Source organism: Sarcophilus harrisii, chromosome 5 (genome assembly GCF_902635505.1).
Source record: "Sarcophilus harrisii chromosome 5, mSarHar1.11, whole genome shotgun sequence".
Taxonomy (NCBI): Eukaryota; Metazoa; Chordata; class Mammalia; order Dasyuromorphia; family Dasyuridae; genus Sarcophilus; species Sarcophilus harrisii.
Genome location: NC_045430.1, coordinates 6452432 through 6475046, shown reverse-complemented (window position 1 = coordinate 6475046; position 22615 = coordinate 6452432). Strand labels below are relative to the sequence as shown.

The following is a 22615-nucleotide window of genomic DNA, read 5'->3' as shown; positions in this document are numbered from 1 at the left end:
CCCCGTCCTCCCCCCACGGAGAGTCAGTGTGGAATCTCTCCTATTTATAGTGGGGCCAGCCGTGTCTCAGCAAGGAAGTAGAGAGGCCAGCCTCCAGCACAGCCTCCCTGGCTCCCCGTAGACCCAGAGATGCTTTCAGGAAATGCCATCATTTTTCTAACCCTGGTTTGGGGGACCCGGGAAGGGCAAACTATCCTCCAGATCGCAGAATGTGGCTTTGCCTGTTCAGAGGTAAGTGCTTACCTTCTTCCTCCCCAGCCTTTCCCAGTCAGGGTCTCCGAGATTGCCTTGGAACCGGCGGGCGGCTGGGGAAGGGCTCCAGAACCTGATTTGGACCCTCCAATACTGCCTTAGGATCGCCCCGGGGCAGGAGGAGGACCAGATGCGCAAAGCCAGCGCTGAGCCGGCAGGCTTGGGAGAATCCCCGTGGATGCTGAGTGTGATGGGGAGTCTGCCGGCTGCCCCTGAGTCCGAGGGGTGCTGAGCTGCCGGGACTGTTGGGACGAGGAGGAGCCAATTCAGGGAAAAGGGAATTGGCGCCTGTTTCGTTTGCCGTGAAGACTTTGGGGAAATTCTGGGCTGAGGCTTGGTCCCAAGAACTACACTGAGACACCTCAGAACCATCTCTTGCTCTGGAGGTGATGTTTGCTTCGTGAATCCCCCAGAGTCAGGTGTGTTATTCCCAGGCTGCATTTCTGAAGCACTTGTGTCAGGATTTGTGCTGAATTGGGGTATCAGGCAGGGGGAGAGAGCTGGAGCACCTCAGAACCATTCATCTCTTGTTCTGGAGGTGATGTTTGCTTCATGAATTCCCTGGTGTGTTATTTCCAAGCTGCATTTCTGAAGCATTTGTGTCAGGCTCTTGTGCTGAATTGGGGTATCAGGCAGGAGGAGGGGGCTGGAGCACCTCAGAACCATTCATCTCTTGCTCTGGAAGTGATATTTGCTTCATGAATTCCCTGGTGTGTTATTCCCAGGCTGCATTTCTGAAACACTTGTGTCAGGCTCTTGTGCTGAATTGGGGTATCAGGCAGGAGGAGGGGGCTGGAGCACCTCAGAACCATTCATCTCTTGTTCTGGAGGTGATGTTTGCTTTGTGAATCCCCTGTAACCAGGTGTGTTAGTCACAAGCTGCATTTCTGAAGCATTTTCTCACATCAGGGTCTTGTGCCGAATTGGGGCTGGAGCAGGGGGGGGGGTGTTGCATTTGTGCTTGGATGGGGGTTTTCTTCAGGATGAGAGGGTAGAGCTATGCTTGAGAATGGGGAACAGCAGCTTGACCTTCCGAGCGATTTCCCACTGGACTCGTCACTGTGTTGTGGACTCGGCAGTTAGGACACCCAAGAAAAGCAGTTAATGTAGCATAGTAGAGCAGATGCGTTCTTGTTAGGGGTGGCAGCCCACAAGCCCCGCCTCCCCCCCAAAGCTATTTGGGATGTTGGAGCATGCAGTCTAGGGTGTTTATGACCAATGGAGTGCCATGGGGACTGATTGGGGAGTGGGGCTTACCAGTGGCCCTGGAGACTTAGGAGTCAGAGTAGCCCAGGTCGTCAAGTGTTTGAAGTACATTCTTTACTGCTGCCCTAGGAAGGAGGCCATGATCAACCCAGAGACCCCTCCCCCAATGAAAAGCAGTAACTACCCTTGCCACTTACTACCTATACTAGAACATGGGAATAAGGGACATACTGGGTTCAGTTTTCCAGATGGGACTGATGAAGGTGAAAATGACCACTTTGATATAGGATATAAAGACCTCCAAACCCTAGAATTCAGAACTCTTTCTGTAGGAGTTTTACTGAGTCAATCTGGCAGACACTGATTAAGCACCATCTATATGCCAGGTACCATGATAGTCTTTCAGGATAGAGACAGAATTTTAAAAAGCCATCTTTGGGGCATATGCCCAGTAACTAGAGGAGAACAAGCAGGGGGCAACAGCAGCAGACACTCATGTTCAGATATGGGGTAATGGAGAAAGCACAGGAAGGTCCAGGGTTTGAGGCTCTGGCACTCACCAGCTATATGACTTTGGACCCGGGATTACTTAGGGGAACCCCGAGGTTCTTCCAAGCTCCAGAATTCTGAGGTGCTGCTGTTGGTCTAAGGACACACACCTGTAGAGGGAGGGATGTAAGAGAATGAAAATTGTCCATAGGCTATTACAGGAGCCATCTTGGAGAGATTTGAGTCTCTAATCACTAATCCCAGGCTGCATTTCTGAAGCACTTGTGTCAGGCTCTTGTGCTGAATTGGAATATCAGGCAGGAGGAGGGAGCTGGAGCACCTAGAACCATTCATCTCTTGCTCTGGAGGTGAAGTCAGCTCTGATAATGTTCAGAAATAGCATTTTCTATTTGGATGATCCAGGCCCTGGTTTGCAGAGGCTGGGATGTACGGCCCTGGCAGTGCTAAACCAATCCACATTGTAGTATCCAGGGCTTCCCAGGACAACTCTGGGGCTGAGCCTTATTTCTTATTTAAAAGGCAAGAAGAATATATGAGATCGGATATTTTGCCTTATTCCACATTATAGATCATGATACTAGAACATCCCTCCCCATGTCTCATATTCTGTGATAGCAAATCAGTGGTCATTACGTGTACTTACAGGAATGTGTATCAGACCATTTGATCCAATGCAAAGATGGTACCAGGTCGGCCTGATTGAGTAGACTAACCATATGCTACTACCGTGTAGCTAGTGAACCAGCAGTGATTGGAGGAGCTCAGGGCCTCACACATGAGTGTTCCCATGCTATCAGTGGTGTTGAGTGAGTCATTTCAATTGTGTGTGAAGTGTGGGGATTGCTGGTGGGTTGCTGGGCTGAAGGGTCTTATTAGAAACAGATATGCACAAGCCCACCAGCATGGAAGGCATTACACAAGGTCATAGCAAGTCATACAACAGTCTTATCATGTCTCAGAGAATCCAATGATTCCAGAGTTTTCAAGTCCTACAACAATCTTCTCATGTCTCAGAGAATCCAATGATTTCTGAGCATTTTCAAGTCCTACAACAGTCTTATCATGTCTCAGAGAATCCAATGACTCCTGAGGGTTTTGAAGTCCTACAACAATCTTAACATGTCTCAGAGAATCCAGTGATTTCTGAGGGTTTTGAAGTCCAACAATTTTTTGATGTCCATGAGTCAAATGCCATAACTGCCCTGCTCTTTCAGTGCTGGGCACAGTCAGTGACGGAACCACCTGATGTTTCTTGGGTTTTCTCCTTCATTTCAAGGGTCTGTACCATCTCTCTCCAACGGACAAGGTGAATGTGGCTCATTGGCACCCATCTGATTCCTTTTCCATCTGTAGAGATACAAGCAAACCCTCAAACCCTCTCTCCCCAGCAGTTAGCCTATCTGGTCCCTTCCATTCACCACTTTCTGGGTCTCTCCACATCACCTGGCGATTATCTAAAGATAGTGGAACTGCTCGCACTGGACACTGCCCTTCCAGTGGGTTATAAAACCTGTCTGCCAGAGCCAGTGCATCTTTGTCAAAAATCAAGAAGTTAATAGTATAAAGAGCTAGATTTAGAAGTTCTCTAGGGTTACCCGTGACTCCCCCTTTCTTTTGTTTTTGGAGGAACATCTTAATGTCTCTCTTTCTCCTCTCCACTATTGCCTGTCCTTGAGGATTAAAGGGTATGCCAGTGGTGTGTAAAATCTTATACTGTACACAAAAGTGTGCAAAATGTTTAGAAGTATATGCAGGTCCATCATCTGTTTTTATTACTTGTGGCACACCCATAATAGCAAATGCTTGTGTGAGGAATTCAGTGACCACTCAAGCTGTCTCTTTTGCTGCTGGTATTGCAAAAGTGAATGCTGAAAAAGTGTCTACCACAACATGGATAAAAGACAGATGACCAAAAGATTTATAATGGGTCATACCCATCTGCCAGATTTCATTGGGTCTCAAACCACAAGGGTTCTTCCCTGGAGGCAATGTAGGAGCATGGAAGGGAATGCAAGCTGTACAGGATTTTACTATGCTTCTAGCTTCCTCTCTTGTTATTCCAAATTGTAAACGTAAAGCTCGAGCAGCCTGATGACATTTAAAATGAGATTCTCGAGCTTCTTGAAATAAAGGAGTATTGGCCAACATAGTCAGAAGGCTATCTGCCTTTGAATTGCCATCAAAAAAGGGACCTGGAAGTCCACTCTGAGAGTGGACATGCAAGATATAAATCTTACCTGGATGCTTTCTCACTTGCTCTTGAAGTTCCTTAAAGAGCTGATATATATTGGAAGCTACAAATTTTATTTGGGCTGTGGCAGTTCTTTGTACCACACCTACTGAATAGGCTGAATCAGATTTTATATTTATATCTCCTGGATAATAAGTAAGAGCTAGAATGATTGCATACAATTCATTCTTCTAAGTGGATTGAAAAGGAGTTCTGACTATTCTCTTTATAGTTAAGTCACAAGAGTATATAGCACAAATATTATGTTTGGATGCATCTGTAAAGATAGTTGGTCCTTTAAGAGGAACTTTAGAAACCTTTTCAAGAATCCATTGCCAATTATGTAATAGTCTGATTATCTTTAATGGATACCCATGTGCAAAATTTGGAGCCAAGGCCAATAAAATTTGCCACTCTGGGGTGGTTTCACAGCACACATTAATTTGTGCATTAGTATAAAAGGTGTATATCTTATCAGGTCTTATCTTAGATAATTGTACTGCTCTCTTAATGGCCTTTAATAAAATTCTAGCCACAAGCACTGGATAAGGAGAAAGGCTTTGTTCTGGATGTGCTGGGAGGTTCACTCACTCTATCACATTGTCTCCTTGATGAAGGACTGCTGTGGGTGCCTTTTGTGTAGCAAAAACTGATATTTTCAAGGGTTTTTGAGTGACTCTTTCAACCATATTGGATAAAGCCAGTTCAACTTCTCTCAAAGCCTCTTGAGTTTCTTTTGTAAGCTGGTGTGATGAATTTAAAGCACTGTTTCCCCTTAAAATGTCATATAATGTTTGCAATTGATAGGTAGTCAAGCCTAACACTGAACACATCCATTGGATATCTCCTATCCATTTCTGAAAATCATTTAAGGTGTTTATCTTCTCTGTTCTTAAAGAAAGTTTTTGTACCGTAAGCACCTTAGGGTATACGTCATATCCTAAATATTGAAAAGGAGCATGTCTTTGATTTTTTTTTCTGGAGCTATGTGCAATTTGTAGTTCCTCAGTGTTTCCATGGTCTTTTGTAAACATGCTTCTAACATTTGTTCCTCAGGTACACATCCCAATATATCATCCATGTTATGTAATAACATTACTTTTGGGAATGCTTTTCTTACTGGAGTAAGAGCAGCAGCAACATACATTTGACACATAGTAGGACTGTTTTTCATTTCCTGTGGCTAAACTGTCCCCTCATATCTTTTATAAGGCTCAGCTAAGTTAACGCTGGGCACTGAAAAGGCAAATATTTTCCTATCCTCCTTATCCAGAGGGATAGAATAGAAACAATCCTTAATGTCTATAACCCAAAGAGGTCATTCTCTAGGCAATTGCGTAGGAGATGGAAGCCCAGGCTGAAGAGTTCCCATAGTTTTCATCTGTTCATTTGCCTTTCTCAAATCAATCAACATCCTTCATTTCCCAGATTTCTTTCTTACAACCAATACTGGGGAATTTCAAGGACTTAGAGAAGGTTGTAAGTGTCTTTGGTCAAGTTGCTCCTGTACTATATCTAATAAGGCCTGAATTTTATTGCTACCTAAGGGCTATACTGTTCTATCCACACTGGTGTATCAGTTTTCCACTGGATAGGAACGGGTGAAAGTGTTGGCAGGCCTTCAACAGCAGCCCTGCCTAAAAAACCAAAGTACTCCTTTTTAATCCTAATTGTTGTAAAATGTCTCTTCTCCACAGATTGATGGGGATTTTTTCAACTATAAAAGGAGTAAAAATTTCCGTTTTGCCTTCAAATATCCATCTCAAAGGGGTAGCACTAACTTCAGCTGCTATTGATCCTCCTACGCCAGACATGTAGGTGTCTGCCTTAATCTCTGGCCAGTGACTGGGCCAGTTGGGACCTCTAATAACTGTACGATCTGCACCTGTCTACCAATCCTTCCAATGGTAGGCCATTTATATAGATCGTGAGCATAGCTCGGTCAGCTGTCACAACTGCTGTCCAGTATATTCCTGGATTTTGTTGCTTGAAGTCAGAATCTGGGCGACTATCACCAGATTGCTTCTTAGGGTCTATATCAATAAACTTGATGCTACTACTTCTCCTGGGTGATAAGTCACACGCTGTCTACCTGTATTAGTGACTGGGATATTATCTACACATTCCCCAGTTTCCTACATCAGTGTGTGGATGGACACTGTTTTGTAAGTACACCAAGGAGGTGAAAATGGTCAAGCCTATTGTACCTGGAGGCAAAGGATCCATAGCTAGAGAGGAACAGATTTCACCTCTCCAGGGGGTATCTCAGTTGTCCCAGATGCACACAACTCTATTCTTCCCAATTGTAATCCCTTTCTCCCATCAGATTGCTTCCTGGCTGGTTGATTGTGTAATCCCTTTCTCCCATCAGATGGCTTTCTGGCTGATCAGTCATGTCTGGGTACTGGATTTCTAGGCACTCTCTGGGTGTAGCATCGGCTACCATCATGCCCCAAGTATTTTTTGCCTTGGGCCCTGGGGCTGGGCCCCTCATCTCTGAATCAGTCTACATTCTGATGCCCAATGGAAGCATCAGCTACCATCATGCCCCAGGTATTTTTTGCCTTGGGCCCTGGGGCTGGGCCCCTCATCTCTGAATCAGTCTACATTCTGATGCCCAATGGAAGCATCGGGTACCATCATGCCCCAAGTATTTTTTGCCTTGGGCCCTGGGACTGGGCCCCTCATCTCTGAATCAGTCTACATTCTGATGCCTAAAGGAAGCATCGGGTACCATCATGCCCCAAGTATTTTTTGCCTTGGGCCCTGGGGCTGGGCCCCTCATCTCTGAATCAGTCTACATTCTGATGCCCAATGGAAGCATCAGCTACCATCATGCCCCAGGTATTTTTTGCCTTGGGCCCTGGGGCTGGGCCCCTCATCTCTGAATCAGTCTACATTCTGATGCCCAATGGAAGCCTCTGTTGCATTTTGGACATGGGGTTTTGGGTCTTGTTGTCCCACCCTGTTTTCTCACTCTGTCTCTATGCCAACATTGAGCTTTCAGATGCCCTATTTTACCACATTGAAAGCATTGACAAGTCTCTCTGGAAGTCCCTTGCCAAAAGGGACCCTATCTTCCCATGTTTGGATCTTGGGAAGTCTGCATCATAGTCTTGCTATAAAAGGCATTTGTGCCCACTGTGGCACAGCATCTTATGAACTCCTCTAAAGGACCATCCTTGCGTAGTCCTAGTATAATCCTTCTGCACACCTCATTAGCATTTTCTTTAGCAAGTTGCCTTATCATAATTTCTGTTACTGCATTTTCACAATTAGTTTGTATGACAGCTGTCTGCAAACATCCCACCAAATCAGCAAAGGGTTCATTTGGTCCCTGTGCAATTTTTGTGAAGACCTCACCCTTGTCATTTTTACTGGGGAGAAAAGCCCATGCTTTGATAGCAGCAGCAGCAGCAATTTGCTTATATGCTGCTATGGGGTAATTAATCTGTATTGAAATTTCTGCATAAGAACCTACACCTGTTAGTTGATCATAGGTGGGAGGATTAACTTCACTATGACTGTTTTGTTGGGCTTGTATCCTACAGAGCTCACTATATTCAGAAAGCCACAAGTTTTGTCCAGGTTCTAAGCATGTCCTTGCTATAGATTTCCAGTCCCTAGGGGTTAAGACTTCATAAGCCAAATTCTGTAATAACATCTTGACATAAGCTGATGTAGCCCCATAAAGAGTGCAAGCCTTTTTCAAGTCTTTGAGGATTTCTAGATCAAAAGGAGTGTATCTTCTTCTTGACCTGAAGAGTTAAACTGCTGAATCACAGGATACATTCTGATTTTCAAATCAGCTAAATCCTGTCCTTCTTCTGTGTCTTTAAGTAGTGCCTTTTGCAATCTAGTCATAGGAGGGGGGGGTCATTTCTGGGGGGAAGGTGCTGGTGGTATCACTGCCCCTCCCATTACTCCTTCTCCCTACATCCCGGAAGGTGAAGTTGGGGTTTGTCAATGACCTGCTCCAGTGTAGGTGGGGTTGAAGCTGCCGGGTCAGAGAGAGAATCATCACGCCTTTCATCACGCCCTTCATCCTCACTTAACTCCACATGTCCTCTAGTGATATTGCTATTAATCTGTTCATTGTCTTCCTCTTTTTCCTCACACTTCCCCATCTGGCCATTCTTAGAATTTTTCTTTTTTCTATAACTTGCAGGATCCTTTAAGGCCAATTGTATTATGTTGTATATCTAGAATGTTTCCTTGGAAATTGAATGAAGACCTTTATCATTGTAGTATTCACATAGTTGATCTACCAGCTTCCAATTATCTAGCCCTATTTCTTCTTACTTTAAGAACCAAGGGGACATGCGTTCTAATGTACCCAAGAGTCTAGTGATCTGCAACCAAGTTATATTTAAGCCTTGTCCCTTGATCAACTTAAGCATGCTTTCTATAGTGACCCCTCAGGATGGGGATGGGGATGGGGTTGGGGCTGGGGGAGAATCTTTTCCTAATATCTCCCCCATTTCAGTTAGAAAAGGTTACTAGTTTAGCCCTTAACAAAGTAAGTTCCCTGTTTGTCTGTTAAAATATTCACCCTATTTCCTGGTCCCCAAGGACTTCTTCAGTGAAATTAGGGTCCTTGGTCCCACGTTGGGCACCAAATGTGATGACCGCGTTAGCACCCTTAGAATCAGCCAGAGTCAGGATAAGCAAAAGTCCTTGGTCTTTATACTTGATCTTTAGGGATAGGAGTGAATTGGATGGAAGCAGAATCTCCTCAACCTGCCTCTCTGTCTCCCGCCCAGAAGTGACTCTGGCTAATCTCACTCTACCCCCTAGTCCCTCCCACAATTCTCTGTATATACCAAACGATTGGGCCAGCACAGGATTGTGAAGGGCCATTTTCCAAGCATATTCTTAGAATATTGTCCAATTGGTAATTAGCCTCAAGTGCTCGATTGTCCTCAGTGCATTAACTCAAGAGTTTCAGTCCTTTACAACTAATATATAATAAGTGCTTAATAAATGCTTCTTGAGTGGTTATAAACTGGGGGTACTGGGACTGGATGACCTTTGGATCCCTTTCAGCTTTAGCCTTACATAAGACTATCTACTCAATGAATCTCTGAAGGGAGAGAATGATTTCACGGGGAAGGGAGAACTCTCTACTCTCAAAAACTCCAAATCTATCTAGGAAACTAGACTAGCAAACAGCAATCAACTTGAGGATGTTCCCAAGAGGATGTGATCCAAAGCAGTGACCCATTGGCCTATGTTGGAGGAGCTCGGAGAGGCCAGATGGGCTGGGTGATCAGAAAAGGTTTTCTGGGAGAGCAGAGAGAATTTGAACTGAGGTGGGGACAATGGTAAAGATGAAAAGTTGGAGCAACAGACAGTAAAGGCACAAAAAGACAGTAAATGCACAGAGACAGTAAAGGCACAAAGAGACATTAAAGGTACAAAGACACAATAAAGGCACAGAGACAGTAAAGGCACAAAGAGACATTAAAGGTGCAAAGACACAATAAAGGCACAGGGAGAGTAAAGGCACAAAGAGACAGTAAAGGCACAAAGAGAGTAAAGGCACAAAGAGACACTAAAGGCACAAAGAGCGGGAATGAGCTGGCAATCTTTGGAGCAGAATGAGAACTCCAGATGAGAGGGAAACAATGTCTCTTGAGACTTTGTCAGCAACCTTTTCTCCGGCACCTAGGGGAGATTAGGATGGGAGGGATCCTGGAGGAATTGTTGGAGGAATTGAGTGGGAAGACTTCTACATATTCGTAAGGCTTAAATGAGACTATTTACCAAAAGCAAACTTGCCTCCAAGTCATGCTGATGATGAGACATTTGGGGAAAGTCTCCTGGCACCCTCCCTTGGCATCCCACAGAGCCCAAGGAGCTGGTGCCATCAACAGCTGGCTGCCCAGTAGGGGCTCCCACTGACTCTTGGTTGCCTTCTTGGCTGCTGTAGTCATCTGTGATGGATCTAAACCTTCCAGGAATGACTTTATTTCTCCAGCCAGATCCAACGGGGGTCAACTTTCAGGAAGTTCTCATTATTCTTAGCTAGCTTTCCTCCTGCCTGTCCTGGGTCTTTATGGGCAGGACAAACCCCACTTTTTCTCCTTTTGACTTTAGGACAAGCTGGGTCTGCTTGCTCACATTTGGGTGTCCAGGAGGGGCAGGCTCCCTCCCCACAAGAGAATGACAAGGAGTCTGAACTTTGTCTCATCTTGCTTAGACTTTGCAAGAGCCCTTCTGTGCTGGCCAGTACCCAGTCAGCCCCACCTTAGCCCAGCTTCCCAGGCTGGGGTATGGAAGTTCCACTTGTGACCCCCTATTATCTTAAGAATCCCACGTGGCCACAGCCAACAAGACAGTTTTCCAGCCAGATTTGCAATGAGAGTTTAACCAAAGTGTTGGAGGGTTCCCCCCACTCCTGTTAACTGCTTGGATTCTTAGTGGGGGATTTTAGTGGGGGAAGCTTCTTCATAAGGAGTGCTATTGGACAGCTGAATTGCAATAAACTGTGCCCTGTTGGGCTGAACCATAGAGGGACTTAAGACATCTTCCCATTTCCCATCAGCCTTCCCCGGCCCCTTCTAAGTCTGGCCTGGGAAGCTACAAAAAGTTCATCCAGGCCCAAGTTTCATTGTGTCCTGTGAGTCCCTTCTAGATTCTCAACTCTTCCCCATTGATTAGCATCAAACTGGTTTGTAACCTCTCTTCCATCGTGAGATCCTACCATTTGGGGCACAGGCATCTCAGCTCCCTTCTTCTCTCGATGCCTGGCTTGTACTGGGTACGTACCCTACCGTCAGTACCCAGGGCATGGGAAATATGGCACTGCAGAGGAATGGGGGCAATAGCACATCTAAACAGCCAGGGCCCACTTGCCAAGGCCAGACTCTTATCTCTAGCCCCACAAGATGGAGGGGACCATCTCTAGTACCAGACTACTGACACCTAAGGCTACTCTCCTTAGAACTTCTTCCCTTCTCCCCCCACAGTGAAGAAGTAGCCCTTATGGGAGTGGCTAGAGGGGGTCCCCCATGAATGTTTTTCCTACTTCTGTTCTTGACTTGCCTTCCCTGAGAACTTCTTTCCTATAGGAGATAGCTTTGACTCTTTACAAACCATGGTCCCCCACCCTTTAGGATTTTTCAGGGCTTTGTGATCCGGAAAGGACTTTTATACTGGGTAGGGGAGTGTCTTTATGAGGAGAGGGAACTTAGCCTGAGCCTCTGGCTAGGAGGGGGCCAGTTGGAATGGATGGGAGGGTCTTCCTTTGGAGAGATCTGCCCCATCCTGAATGGAACCAAGGTGAGACTCAGGTACTTGACCTTCCCAGCCAGGTTTGCCCCCTCCCTTTCCACCCCCCCTTCCCCACTAATGAAGACACATTTGTGGGGAAAGGGTGGGGGTGTTACAAGCCACTAACATGTATTTCAAGAACCGGGAAGTTTTAATCCCTTGCCTCCAAGCTTCAAGTTGTGAAATTTCATTTTCATAACATTTCTTTTCAGCAGCAAGCTGGGCTGTGTCCAGGCCAGGGCCGGGGCCAGAGGATGGGAAGGCTCAGGAAGAGGAAGCAGGGGGACCAGGTGGGATTCCCCGGTTACCACAAGACTCTCAACCAAGCCTTGGGAGTTCTGTCAGCTTTCCTTGAGAGTGACTCACTTAACCCCTTCTGGGAGTTACTTCCTCCCAGGCCTTGGGCGAACTGAGCTGGGTGGGCCCGTGTGCTCCAGCCAGTGCTAGGCTCCATGGAGGGGGAGGCAAGCCCGAGCCTGCCCTTGAGGGAGACCCCCAGAACTGGAGCAGACAGGGAAAGCTTCCTGATATAGCCACTTATTTGTGAATGATGTTAATCTAGGCAAAGGTATGGTGACGGGGAGCTCAGGAACCCAGAAGCAGAGGCAGCAATGAGCCTGACTTGTAAGGATGTGACTCAGTTTCCTCCTCTGCAAATAGAGGGGTTTAAATTAGGTGAGCTCTGAAGGCCTTTCCATTCTTCATTCAGGACCCTAAACAGTCACACAGGTGATCCCTGTAGGGTCTGGGACTGTCCCTCTCTCATGAAGTCGAGACACCTATGGTTGGTAGGGACTTGAAGTTACATAGAACCACCTCAGCTGGAGGTCGGCACCCAGGGCTGCTGGCCTCTGGGCTCCATCCTTCCTTCCCCGTCCTAAAGAGTTCCGTATGCAAGTCCCTTTGGCCAGACCTGGCCTCTGGGAGGAGGAGATGAAGATGATGGGAGGCATCGTCGTTCTACCCAAATAAGGGGCAGCTCTATTCCCTCCTTCCTGCCAATGCAAATAAAGCTGAAGTTGTTCAGCCTCAGCCCTTGCCTTTTGCCCTGCGCCATCTCTGCCCTTAGTTCCCTCTCCCTCTCTGTCTCTGTCTTACTTTGGTTCCTTGGAAGGCATTGGAGGAGGAATAAAAGATTTATACTCGCATGGGTTTCTGGTTTGTGACTGACTTTCCATCCTTGTTCCATAAGTAATCCTGACTAAAGTGAGATCCCAAGAAAGGGATTCTTAACCTGGAGTAAGTGAACATTTCTTTTTTTAGCATTTTGTTTTTTCCAATTACAGGTAAACATAATTTTCACACGTATTTTTATAAGATTTTGAATTTCAATTTTTTTCTCCTTCCCTTCCCAAGACAGCAAGCAGTCCCAATATACGTTGTACATGTACAATCATGTAAACACATTTCTATAGTTGCCATGTTGTAAAAGAAGAAATAGAACAAAAGGGAAAAACCACACAAAAAAGGAAAAAAAAAAGTGAAAACAGTCTGCTTCAATCTGCATCCAGACTCCATAGTTCTTTCTCTGGATGTGGATACATTTTCCATCAAGAGTCTTTTGGAATTGTCTTGAACCTAATAATGCTAAGAAAGTGAATCAAAGCTGATCATCGCACAATGTTTTTTGTTTGTTTGTTTGTTTGTTTTTTTTAACCATGTACAATGTTCTCCTAGTAGTTCTCAGTTCACTTAGTATCAGTTCATGTAAATCTTTCAAGGTTTTTCTTAAATTTGCCTGCTTATCATTTCATATATATATATATATATGTATATATATATATAAACTATATTGTTTTATATATATAATATAACATTATATTCATGTATCACGGCTTGTTCAGACATTTCCCAATCGATAGACATCCCCTCAATTTCCAATTCTTCACCACCACAAAAAAGAGCTGTTGTAAACATTTGTGTGTGTGTGAATCCTTTCCCCCCTTTTATGATCTCTTTGGGATACAGACCCAGTGGTGGTATTATTGGATCGAAAGGACATGCAGTTTGATTGCCCTTTGGGCATAATAGTATGTGAACTTTTGAAAGAGATTCTGGTACAGTTAGATTGAATATAATCACTTTCCTTTATAATCTGTCCTTTATTTTATGCATTTACAAGGATTATTTTGAGAAAGGATCCCAAGACTACAGCAGCCTGGCTACCCAAGGATCTGTGTCACACAAAAAGACTAAGAACATCTTGCTATAAGAATTGGGCATGGGAAAATGTTGGGAAGGAGGGGTAGAAGGCCAGAGGATGGATCAGATCCTGATTTGCTCAGGCTTCACCACTGCCCTCACCAAATAGCCTTCTGGGGATGAAATAGCTTTGGGAAGCCTGGCCTGCCTGGGCCTTTCGTTGCCCTGGAGTAAGACAGAGATGAGGGAAGAATCTGGGAAGGAGTGTATCCATTCTCACTGCAAAATCCCAGAGCCACCAGCTGCCGGACAAAACCCAGATCCACGTGGTCTAACTCAGCCACCAAAGGTGGGGAGAAGAGAAGAGGAGTCCTCTTGCAATGGATGGGGCATCCATGCTCAGAAGGGATTTAGGACCTAGGAATGCCCCCTATCTCCTCTTGGACAAAGAACCTTTTCTTCAGGATCTCCCCAAAGGTGGACTCCTACGTCCCACCCAATTTCAGCCTCTATCTGCTCTTGTCTAGAGTTTGAAGTCTGAGCATATGCATAAGGCTTTGGTACAATGATCTAGCCAACTTTCCCCCTCCCACAGGCAAGGGAGGACCCATCATCCTCTTCACCAATGAGATGCTCAGGCTGACTCAGTGTACTTTCCATTCACCAGTTTCCACAATTTCCAAAGGGGTTTTCCTTAAGTACAGATCTGATCATGTTACCACCACCCCGCCCTATTCAACAAACCCCATCCCCATCCCCTATTGCTTCTTAAAAAATACAAACACTTCCAGCTAGTTGGCTTCTGAAGATCTGCACAGCCCGACTCAGTCTTTCCAGCCTATTGGACATTACTCTCTTTGGTCTCATTGGACATTACTCTCCTCGCTGTTCAATCCAATCTAGCTGACTTTTAATCTGGGGCTCTCAAGCCCCCATTCTCTGGATCTTTGCACTGACCAGTCTCTGTTGCCTGGAATACACTCTCTCCTCACCTCCATAACATCCATTCCCTCTCTTTCCTCAAAATTCTTTTGGAAGCTATGCTAGTGATGGACCGGAGAGAGAGAATTGAGGAAAAAGGCAAGAGAATGTCAAGCCCTGATCTAAAGTGGAGGCTGGGTGAGGGGAGGGGAGGAATCAGATCAGAGAAAAGATGTGTAGATAGAAATGGCAAGATCCGATTGGCTCTGTAGAGCAAGGGACAGGGAAGAGCAGGGATGCTGTCCCAGTCGGGCACCCGAGACGCTGGAAGGAAAATGATGGCTTCCACAGAAATAGGAAAGGCTGGAAAAGGGAAGGATTTGAAGAGAAAGGCAATAAATTCTGTTTTGGACATTGACCTTATTGTCCAATAAGTAATTTGGTGATAAAGGAACCAAAGTCAGGAGAGAAACTAGAACTAAATATTTAGTTCTGGAAATAATCTTCAGTGAATGCTGATGAGCTAACTGAGAGAAAATGTAAAGGGGAAGAGACAGGACTCAGGATAAGGCCTTGGGGAACACTCACAATTAGGGGATACGGAATGGATGAGGAGCCAGCGGTCAGACGAGGAGAGTGGAGTCCCAGACAAGAGAGGGTGGTCAAAGGCAGGAGAAGGAGACCAAAGAGACTGAGGATGGAGAAGAAGTCATCAGATAGGATAATTCAATTAGATCACTGGTAACTTTGTATTTATTGATCTAGAGACTAGTCAGGGTCTGGCACATAGTAGGCACTCAATAAGTTCTTGTCAACTGAGTCAGTCCATTCAATTTCTGGACGTCTCATTGCTAGAAAGATTTTCCTTATAATGAGCTGATGACTTCTTGATGACTTCCATCCTTTTTGTTGTTGTTGTTGTTGTTGTTTTTACTAGTCTACAAAGACAATTAATGTAAAGAAAATGGGCAGAATTGTGATTGCATAAATATTGGCAGACAAAGTATTGTCATCACCCCCATTTTACAGATGAGGAAACAGATTCTGAGAGGTGAACTCAGTTACTTCCTTAATACCTTTGTGCTCTTGAGCAAGTAACTTCCCCTCTTTGAGCCTCAGTTTTCTCATTTGTAAAATGAGGAAGCTGGGTTAAATGACCTTTCAGGTTCCTTCTGGGTTTTTTTTCCTCCTATGATCCTCTGACTCAAAATGTGTGTGTCTGTCTTAGGTACACACATATATATATATGTAAGTGGACTGAAAGGTTATGAAGGGGCCAGATTGTGAAATGTTTTAAATGTCAAATAGAGGATTTTACATTTTGTCCTAGAGGTAGTAGGGAGTCATTGAAGTTTATTGAGTGAGGATGAAATGAAATAGTCAAAACACACATATAGTCAAAGGAAAATCACTTTGTGAGCTGTGTGGAAGATGAATCGGAATATAGATAATCAGGGAGATCAACTAGGTAGTATTGAAATAGTAGAGCCAGAAAATTACGAAGGCTTGAGCTAAGTGGGGGCTTCTATGGAGTGGGATCATACATGTCTGAGAGATGTTGGAAAGATGGAAGCAAAATTAGCAAAATCGTACTGATTGGTTGTGTGGGTTGAGTAAGAGTGAGGGAGGACCTGAGGGTGAAATGGAAGCTATGAGAGCTGTGTCTGGAAAATGGCCATGATACCAATACCCAACAATAAAAGGAAGTTCAGAGTAGGGGAGAAAGACCACCAGGAACATGACATTTACTTTCTCGGTATCTTAAGTGTCTGTGATCTGTAGTACAGTGGAAAGAGCATTCGTTGTGGAATTGGAGCTGTTTCTTATGCTTATTAACTGCATCAGACTGGGCAAGTCACCTCATCTACATGGACCTGTTTCCTCACCCATAAAATGGGGGAGGGATGGCCTGATGGCCTCTAAGATCTAACTCCAGAGCCTAGATTGGATGATTCCATGATCGCTCCAACACCACCAGTCCCAGTCTCTCTTTGACTCTGTAGAGAAGGCCAGATGCCCCTGTGCTGTGACCTCTTCACACTTAGTTGGGCAGGTCCTTGAACAAATGCCATTTAGGCTGCCTCAGATCCAGGCCTGATGCTACTAAAGCTTTAAGGACTTTGCTGGTACAGCAACTCAGAAGAGTCGAGGAGAACTCTGGTCCAAATCCCATCTCTCCCAACGAGCTGTGTCACCAGCTTCTCATCTCAGCTTTCTCATCTGTAAACAGCTGATAATTCCCCTTGTCACTCATCTCCTAGGAGTGCCATGAAGTTCTTGTGTGAGAATGCTTGGGAAGAACATTGCCAGTTTCTAAACACCAGAATGATGGCAACTCCAGCAGTCATTGGAGACCTGGGATCACTTCCAAGCCACTGGAATATGAGGAGAATAGAATAAGAATAAATGGAAAATCTGACACACTTAGGTCCAAAAATTCAACCACTCAAGGGGGGACTGGAGGGCTGGAGGAATGGTGGCTCCCCTCCAATTTCCAGTAAATAAAAAATGTAGAAGTTATAAGAAACAGCAAACTCAATATAATATAAACAGAAAGGGTCTCCGGCTTGGAGTGAGGAAGATTCAAATTCTATTTCAGTTTGCTAGTTATGACCCCAGGCAGGCACTTTTCCTCAGTTCCCCTATTTGTAAAAGGAAAGCACTGGATTCAGTGACCTCTAAGGTCCCTTTGAACTCTAAATCTCCAGCGCCATTATTCTCCTATGGTGAAGTAGGAGACAAAAGAGCTTATTTGGTCTTCAGACAAGTCCTCAGAAGCCTGGTGACCAGACAAGGAAGGTGACAAACTTCCGCCTGCCCTTTGCTCCAAGCAAACCACATCTGATAATTCAAAGAGGAAATTCGGGGTAGTGGATTAAACCCAAGTTTGATGCCAAATCAAATGCCCCCTTAATCAATAAGCACTTATTAAGCACCCACTTTGTACACACCAGGCATCGTATGAAGTATTTGGAGATATGACAATTTTTAAAAATGATGAAATTCCTACCTGTGAGGATTTTCTGTAATATTGACACTTTCTAGTTACATGATCATGAACAAGATACTTCACCTCAGAACCTCAGTTTCCTTATCTTTAAAATGTACTGTAAAACTGGGGCTCCATGAAATGGCCTAATTCACAATGCTCTCAAAACTCAGATGTGAACCCTATCTGCTGACTTTCAGCCTCCCCCCCCTTTCTACAAAATGTAAGGTCCTCGTGAGCAGGAACTGCTTAATTGGACTCTAACCATGATAATACCTGGCTCAGTACTGAGAATTCCCACTCTACCAGACCACTTTTGCTCATCTTTACATATTTCCAATGGAAAAGATTTGGTTTTGAATGCTTATTGCTCAGCTTATTACTTTTCACTTAATTAAACATGTTTTTGTCAGATTATGCCATATGTACTGCAGCTTCCCAATAAAATAGCTAATTAACACTTATTGAGTAGTCACACGTTTAAACAAGTCCCAAATTACAAACACTTGTTTTAAAATATAAACTTTCTCCACTAAATGAACTCCTTCAGCAAGGTTTTTCTTTCCAGGAAGAACAGTTCAATTTTATTGTGTGATGCTGGAAGCTAATCAGTTGAGCATGGAAATAAAGGGAGCTTTAGAGAAATCCAATCTGGAACTTACTTCCTCTTACATCATGGCACATTATGTGACCATTCTTTGTTGCTGTCTGTAAAATCCAAGTAATGAATACAAAACTGAACTGTCTCTATCATCAGTGACACAATTCTGCACCTTGTTAATTAAAAAGTTGTCACTGGAACTGGGCTACTATCATATGAAAATTACTGTCAACTTTGGATGAAGCTTTTGTTTTTATCCCTGTTTTATGGCTCAAAACTTTGAAAATAAGAACTAAGTCAAGAATCTTCCTTTCCTTAATGGATCATTCTGAAGAATAAAAGAAAAGGAAAAGCGTCAACTTGAGAAGAATCTCAGATAAATTGGAGTTGTGTAGGACAAGGATGATGTGATGGGGTATGGTATGTATCATGATTTATGATACCTAGAAATGAAGTTCCTCTCAATAATTATGAAATTTCAGTGAACACTTAGAAAACAAGAAACCTTCACAACAATTTGTCCATGGTACAAATAGCCTTACCCTGATCCCAAGAGTCCAGGACGTTTGGAACAGGTTATATACTAAAGGATTTCGACATACATTTGAGAGTAACTTTGTGACAAAAGTTCACACTCATAGTTCCTTCAAGAATTGGGTTATTCAACTCCTAAACTCCAGTTTCTGGGATAAGAATTCACTATTTGACAAAAAATTCTGGGAGAACTGGAAAATAACATGTCAGAAACTCACACCCCATACCAAAATAAGGTCAAAATGGGTACATGATTTTGGCATAAAAGGTGATATTATAAGCAAATTAGGAGAGTAAGAGATAGTTTATCTATCAGATCTTGAAAAGGGAGGAATTTATGTCCAAAGAAATGCAAAATGGACAATTTTGATTACATTAAAAAGTTTTTTTCACCAACAAAACCAAAGCAACTAAGATTAGAAGGGAAACAGGAAGCGGGGGGGGGGGGGGGAAATTTTTACAGTCAGTGTTTCTGATAAATATATAATCGTTTCTAAAATATATAAAGAACTGAGTCAAATTTATAAGAATACAAGCCATTCCCCAATCGATAAATGGTCAAAGGATATAAACAATTTTCAAATGAAGAAATTAAAACCATTTATAATCACGTGAAAAATTGTTCTAAATCACTGTTGAGAAATGCAAATTAAAACAATACTGAGGTTCTCCCTCACACCTCTCAGATTGGTTAAAATGACAGGAGAAGATAAAAATAAATGTTGGAGGGGACTGGGAAAACTGAAAAATTAATGCATAGTTGGTAGGGTTGTGAAATGAGCCATCCAGTCTGGAGAGCAATTCAGTGCTATGCCCAAAGGGCTATGAAACTGTGCATAGTTTTTGATCCAGCACTGAGTCTGTCTTTCAAAGAAATCATAAAAGAGGGGAAAAGGACCACATGGTCAAAAAATGTTTATAGCATTTCTTTTTGTGGTGACAAAGAATTGGAAAATAAATAGACTTGGGGAATGGCTGAACAAGTTATGGTATATTAAAATAATGGAATATTATTCTAAAAAATATGATGAACAGGTTGCTTTTAGAAAGTTACATAAGAATATTACTGTTCTGTAAGAAATGACCAACAGGATGATTTCAGAAAGGCCTGGAGAGACTTACATGAACTGATGCTGAGTGAAATGAGCAGGACCAGGAGATCATTATATACTTCAACAACAATACTATATGATGATCAATTCTGATGGACCTGGCCATCCTCAGCAACGAGATCAACCAAATCATTTCTAATGGAGCAGTAATGAACTGAACTAGCTATACCCAGAAAAAGAACTCTGGGAGATGACTAAAAACCATTACATTGAATTCCCAATCCCTATATTTAGGCCCACCTGCATTTTTGATTTCCTTCACAAGCTAATTGTACAATATTTCAGAGTCTGATTCTTTTTGTACAGCAAAATAACGTTTTGGTCAGGTATACTTATTGTGTATCTAATTTATATTTTAATATATTTAACATCTACTGGTCATCCTGCCATCTAGGGGAGGGGGTGGGGGGGGGTTAAGAGGTGAAAAATTGGAACAAGAGGTTTGGCAATTGTTAATGCTGTAAAGTTACCCATGTATATATCATGTAAATTAAAGGCTATTAAATAAAAAAATAAATAAATAAATAAATAAAAAAGAAAGTTACATAAACTGATCCTAAGTAAAAGAAACAGAACCGGGAAAACATCATATACAGCAATCACAATATTGTGAGATGATCAACTATGACAGACTTGGTTCTTTTCAGCAGTTCAATGACCCAAGGCAATGCCAATAAAGTTGGATGGAAAATGCCATCCACACCCAGAGAGAGAACTGTGGAAACAGAATATAAATTAATACGTGCTATGTTCACCTTTTTTCTTGTTGTCATTTTCTTCTGTTTTTTTTTTCCTCTCTCATGGTTTTTCCCTTTTGTTCTGATTTTCCTCTCCCAACATGATTCATAAAGAAATATTTTTAAAATGAATGTATAAGTATAACCAAAAAAAAACCCCACACACTGTTTTTACATGTAACTGGAGAAAATTAAAAAGAATGAAGAGAAAACTGGGTTATTTGTTGAGGGAGAGACAATTCTTTCTCTTCAAGAGCCAGTGGGACCTTTCCCCCCGCTAAGCTATATTTGTCCTTTGGGCTGGATTAGCTTACACTATTCACAAAGATGGGGAAACCCGGCACATATCAGAAAATACCTATTCCCTCTGGAGGTTGGACAGAGTTGAGCTGGGTCTGGGCTTCCTGCCAGACTAAAGCAATTTCTTTCCTGGTGAAGGAGAGAAAGGGCATAAAAGGAAGTTCCCTGGGAACCAAGAAAAATGACAGAAGTTTGTTTCTTTGAGATCCTGAAGGAAATGAAGCACTGTCCCTTCTGGAGCTGGTGTCTTTGCCTTTTTTCTCTGGCTCTTGGGACTCTTAGGTGGCCTGGGCGAGCAGAGATCCGTAAGCAGCACTTTGTTTGCTCAATACAGCTGCTCGGCCTTGCAGCAGGCAACATGACATGTGCCCTCAAGTCAACTTTATGACTCATGACGTACAAATAATACAAAAAGAAATGAAAACAAACCACTTGGGCACATACCACAACGAGGCTGATGATCAAAAAAAAATGTTTTCCGAGGTGCCAAAATACTCACAGCAGCACTTTTTGCTGGAACGAAGGAGATGTCTTTGCACTGGAGAAACCCTACAAGTTGGGGGACTTGAATGTCCTGGAATTCTGCTGTGCTATTAGGATTGATGAAAGATACAGAGAAGCAAGGGAGGAGTTACACACAGATATAAAGCGAAGTGTGTGGGACCAGAGAAACAACGTACCCCATAGCTGCAACAAGGTCAACAGAAGGAGTAAACCCTGCAAAGCCATTGAGATGGAATTCTGCCAAATTGGAATGACCACTCTTGGCTTGAGAAGACAGATGATAAACTACCTCTCGAGCCAAGTCAACAAGCTTTTATTAGGCACCTACTTAGCTTATACTAGGTATTATGCTAAGCACTGGCTATACCAAGAAAAGCCCCTGCCTTCAAGAAGCTCCCAGTCTAATGGGGGAGGGGTTCAATAAGCAATTATTCGATATTCAGTTATGTACAGAGAGAGGATCCGTTGGATATAATTTCCCACTTCTTTGCAGAGATGGGAGACCATGAGTGTGTGTGTGTGTGTGTGTGTGTGTGTGTGTATACATATATGACACCAGACATTTCAATATACTGCTTAATTTTGTAGAACTCTTTCTTTTCTTCTTTTTTCTTCTTTATTATAAGGCATGTCTCTCTAAGGAGGAATAAAGGAAGGGGTAAAATAGGAAATATAGATAATGTAAAAATCAAAGATATAAATGAAAATTCAGTGTTTTTGTGTGGGAGAGAGGGGGAAGTGGGAGAGAGAAAGAGACAAAGACAGGGAGACAGAGAAAGAGAGAAAGAGAAAAGAGAAGAAGAGAGGAGAGGGAAAGGGAGGAGAGGGGAGCGGAGGAGAGGGGAAGGGAGAGGAGAGGGGGAGAAGAATCAAGAGAGAGAAAGAAAGAGGAAGGAAGAGAGGGAGGGAAGGAAGGAGAGAGTCAGCTTAGAAATTTAAGGAATAGAATCTCAGAGGTATAGTTTAACAATATAAGTTTAAATTTAACACTGTCAGATCTGGTGTACCATGCCTCCATGAGATTCTCTCTTTCACCCAATGTTCAGAAAAGAGTGTAGCATTAAAGTTAGAGGTGTAGGGCTGTATAAAGTAACAGTGGCATAAAGGCTGGCTCTTGGTAAAAGGAGGAAAGGAAGGGGAACTCCAGGAGAGGGACAGGGCAGGGCAGGTTGGGAATTTCCTCTAGGACAAAAGGAGGGAAGGAGATAACCAACAAGTTAGAACTGCCCCAGAACCTGAACTTTACTCAGATTCTAGAATAAACGTGTTAAAATTCTGTACCATCTAAAATTTCCACCCTGT

The 22615-nt window shown here is 43.4% G+C and overlaps 1 protein-coding gene across 1 annotated transcript in view; it reads left to right on the top strand.

Annotated features, from left to right (window-relative positions):
* Positions 1–30: 30 nt before the first annotated feature.
* Positions 31–22615, top strand: part of IL17REL (interleukin 17 receptor E like) — a 48964-nt gene continuing 26379 nt past the window's right edge. Inside the window, exon 1 of the mRNA XM_031937834.1 lies at positions 31–231. Within this exon, the coding sequence (XP_031793694.1) occupies positions 130–231 (102 nt within the window). The 5' untranslated portion in view covers positions 31–129. The remainder of the gene's footprint in view (positions 232–22615) is intronic.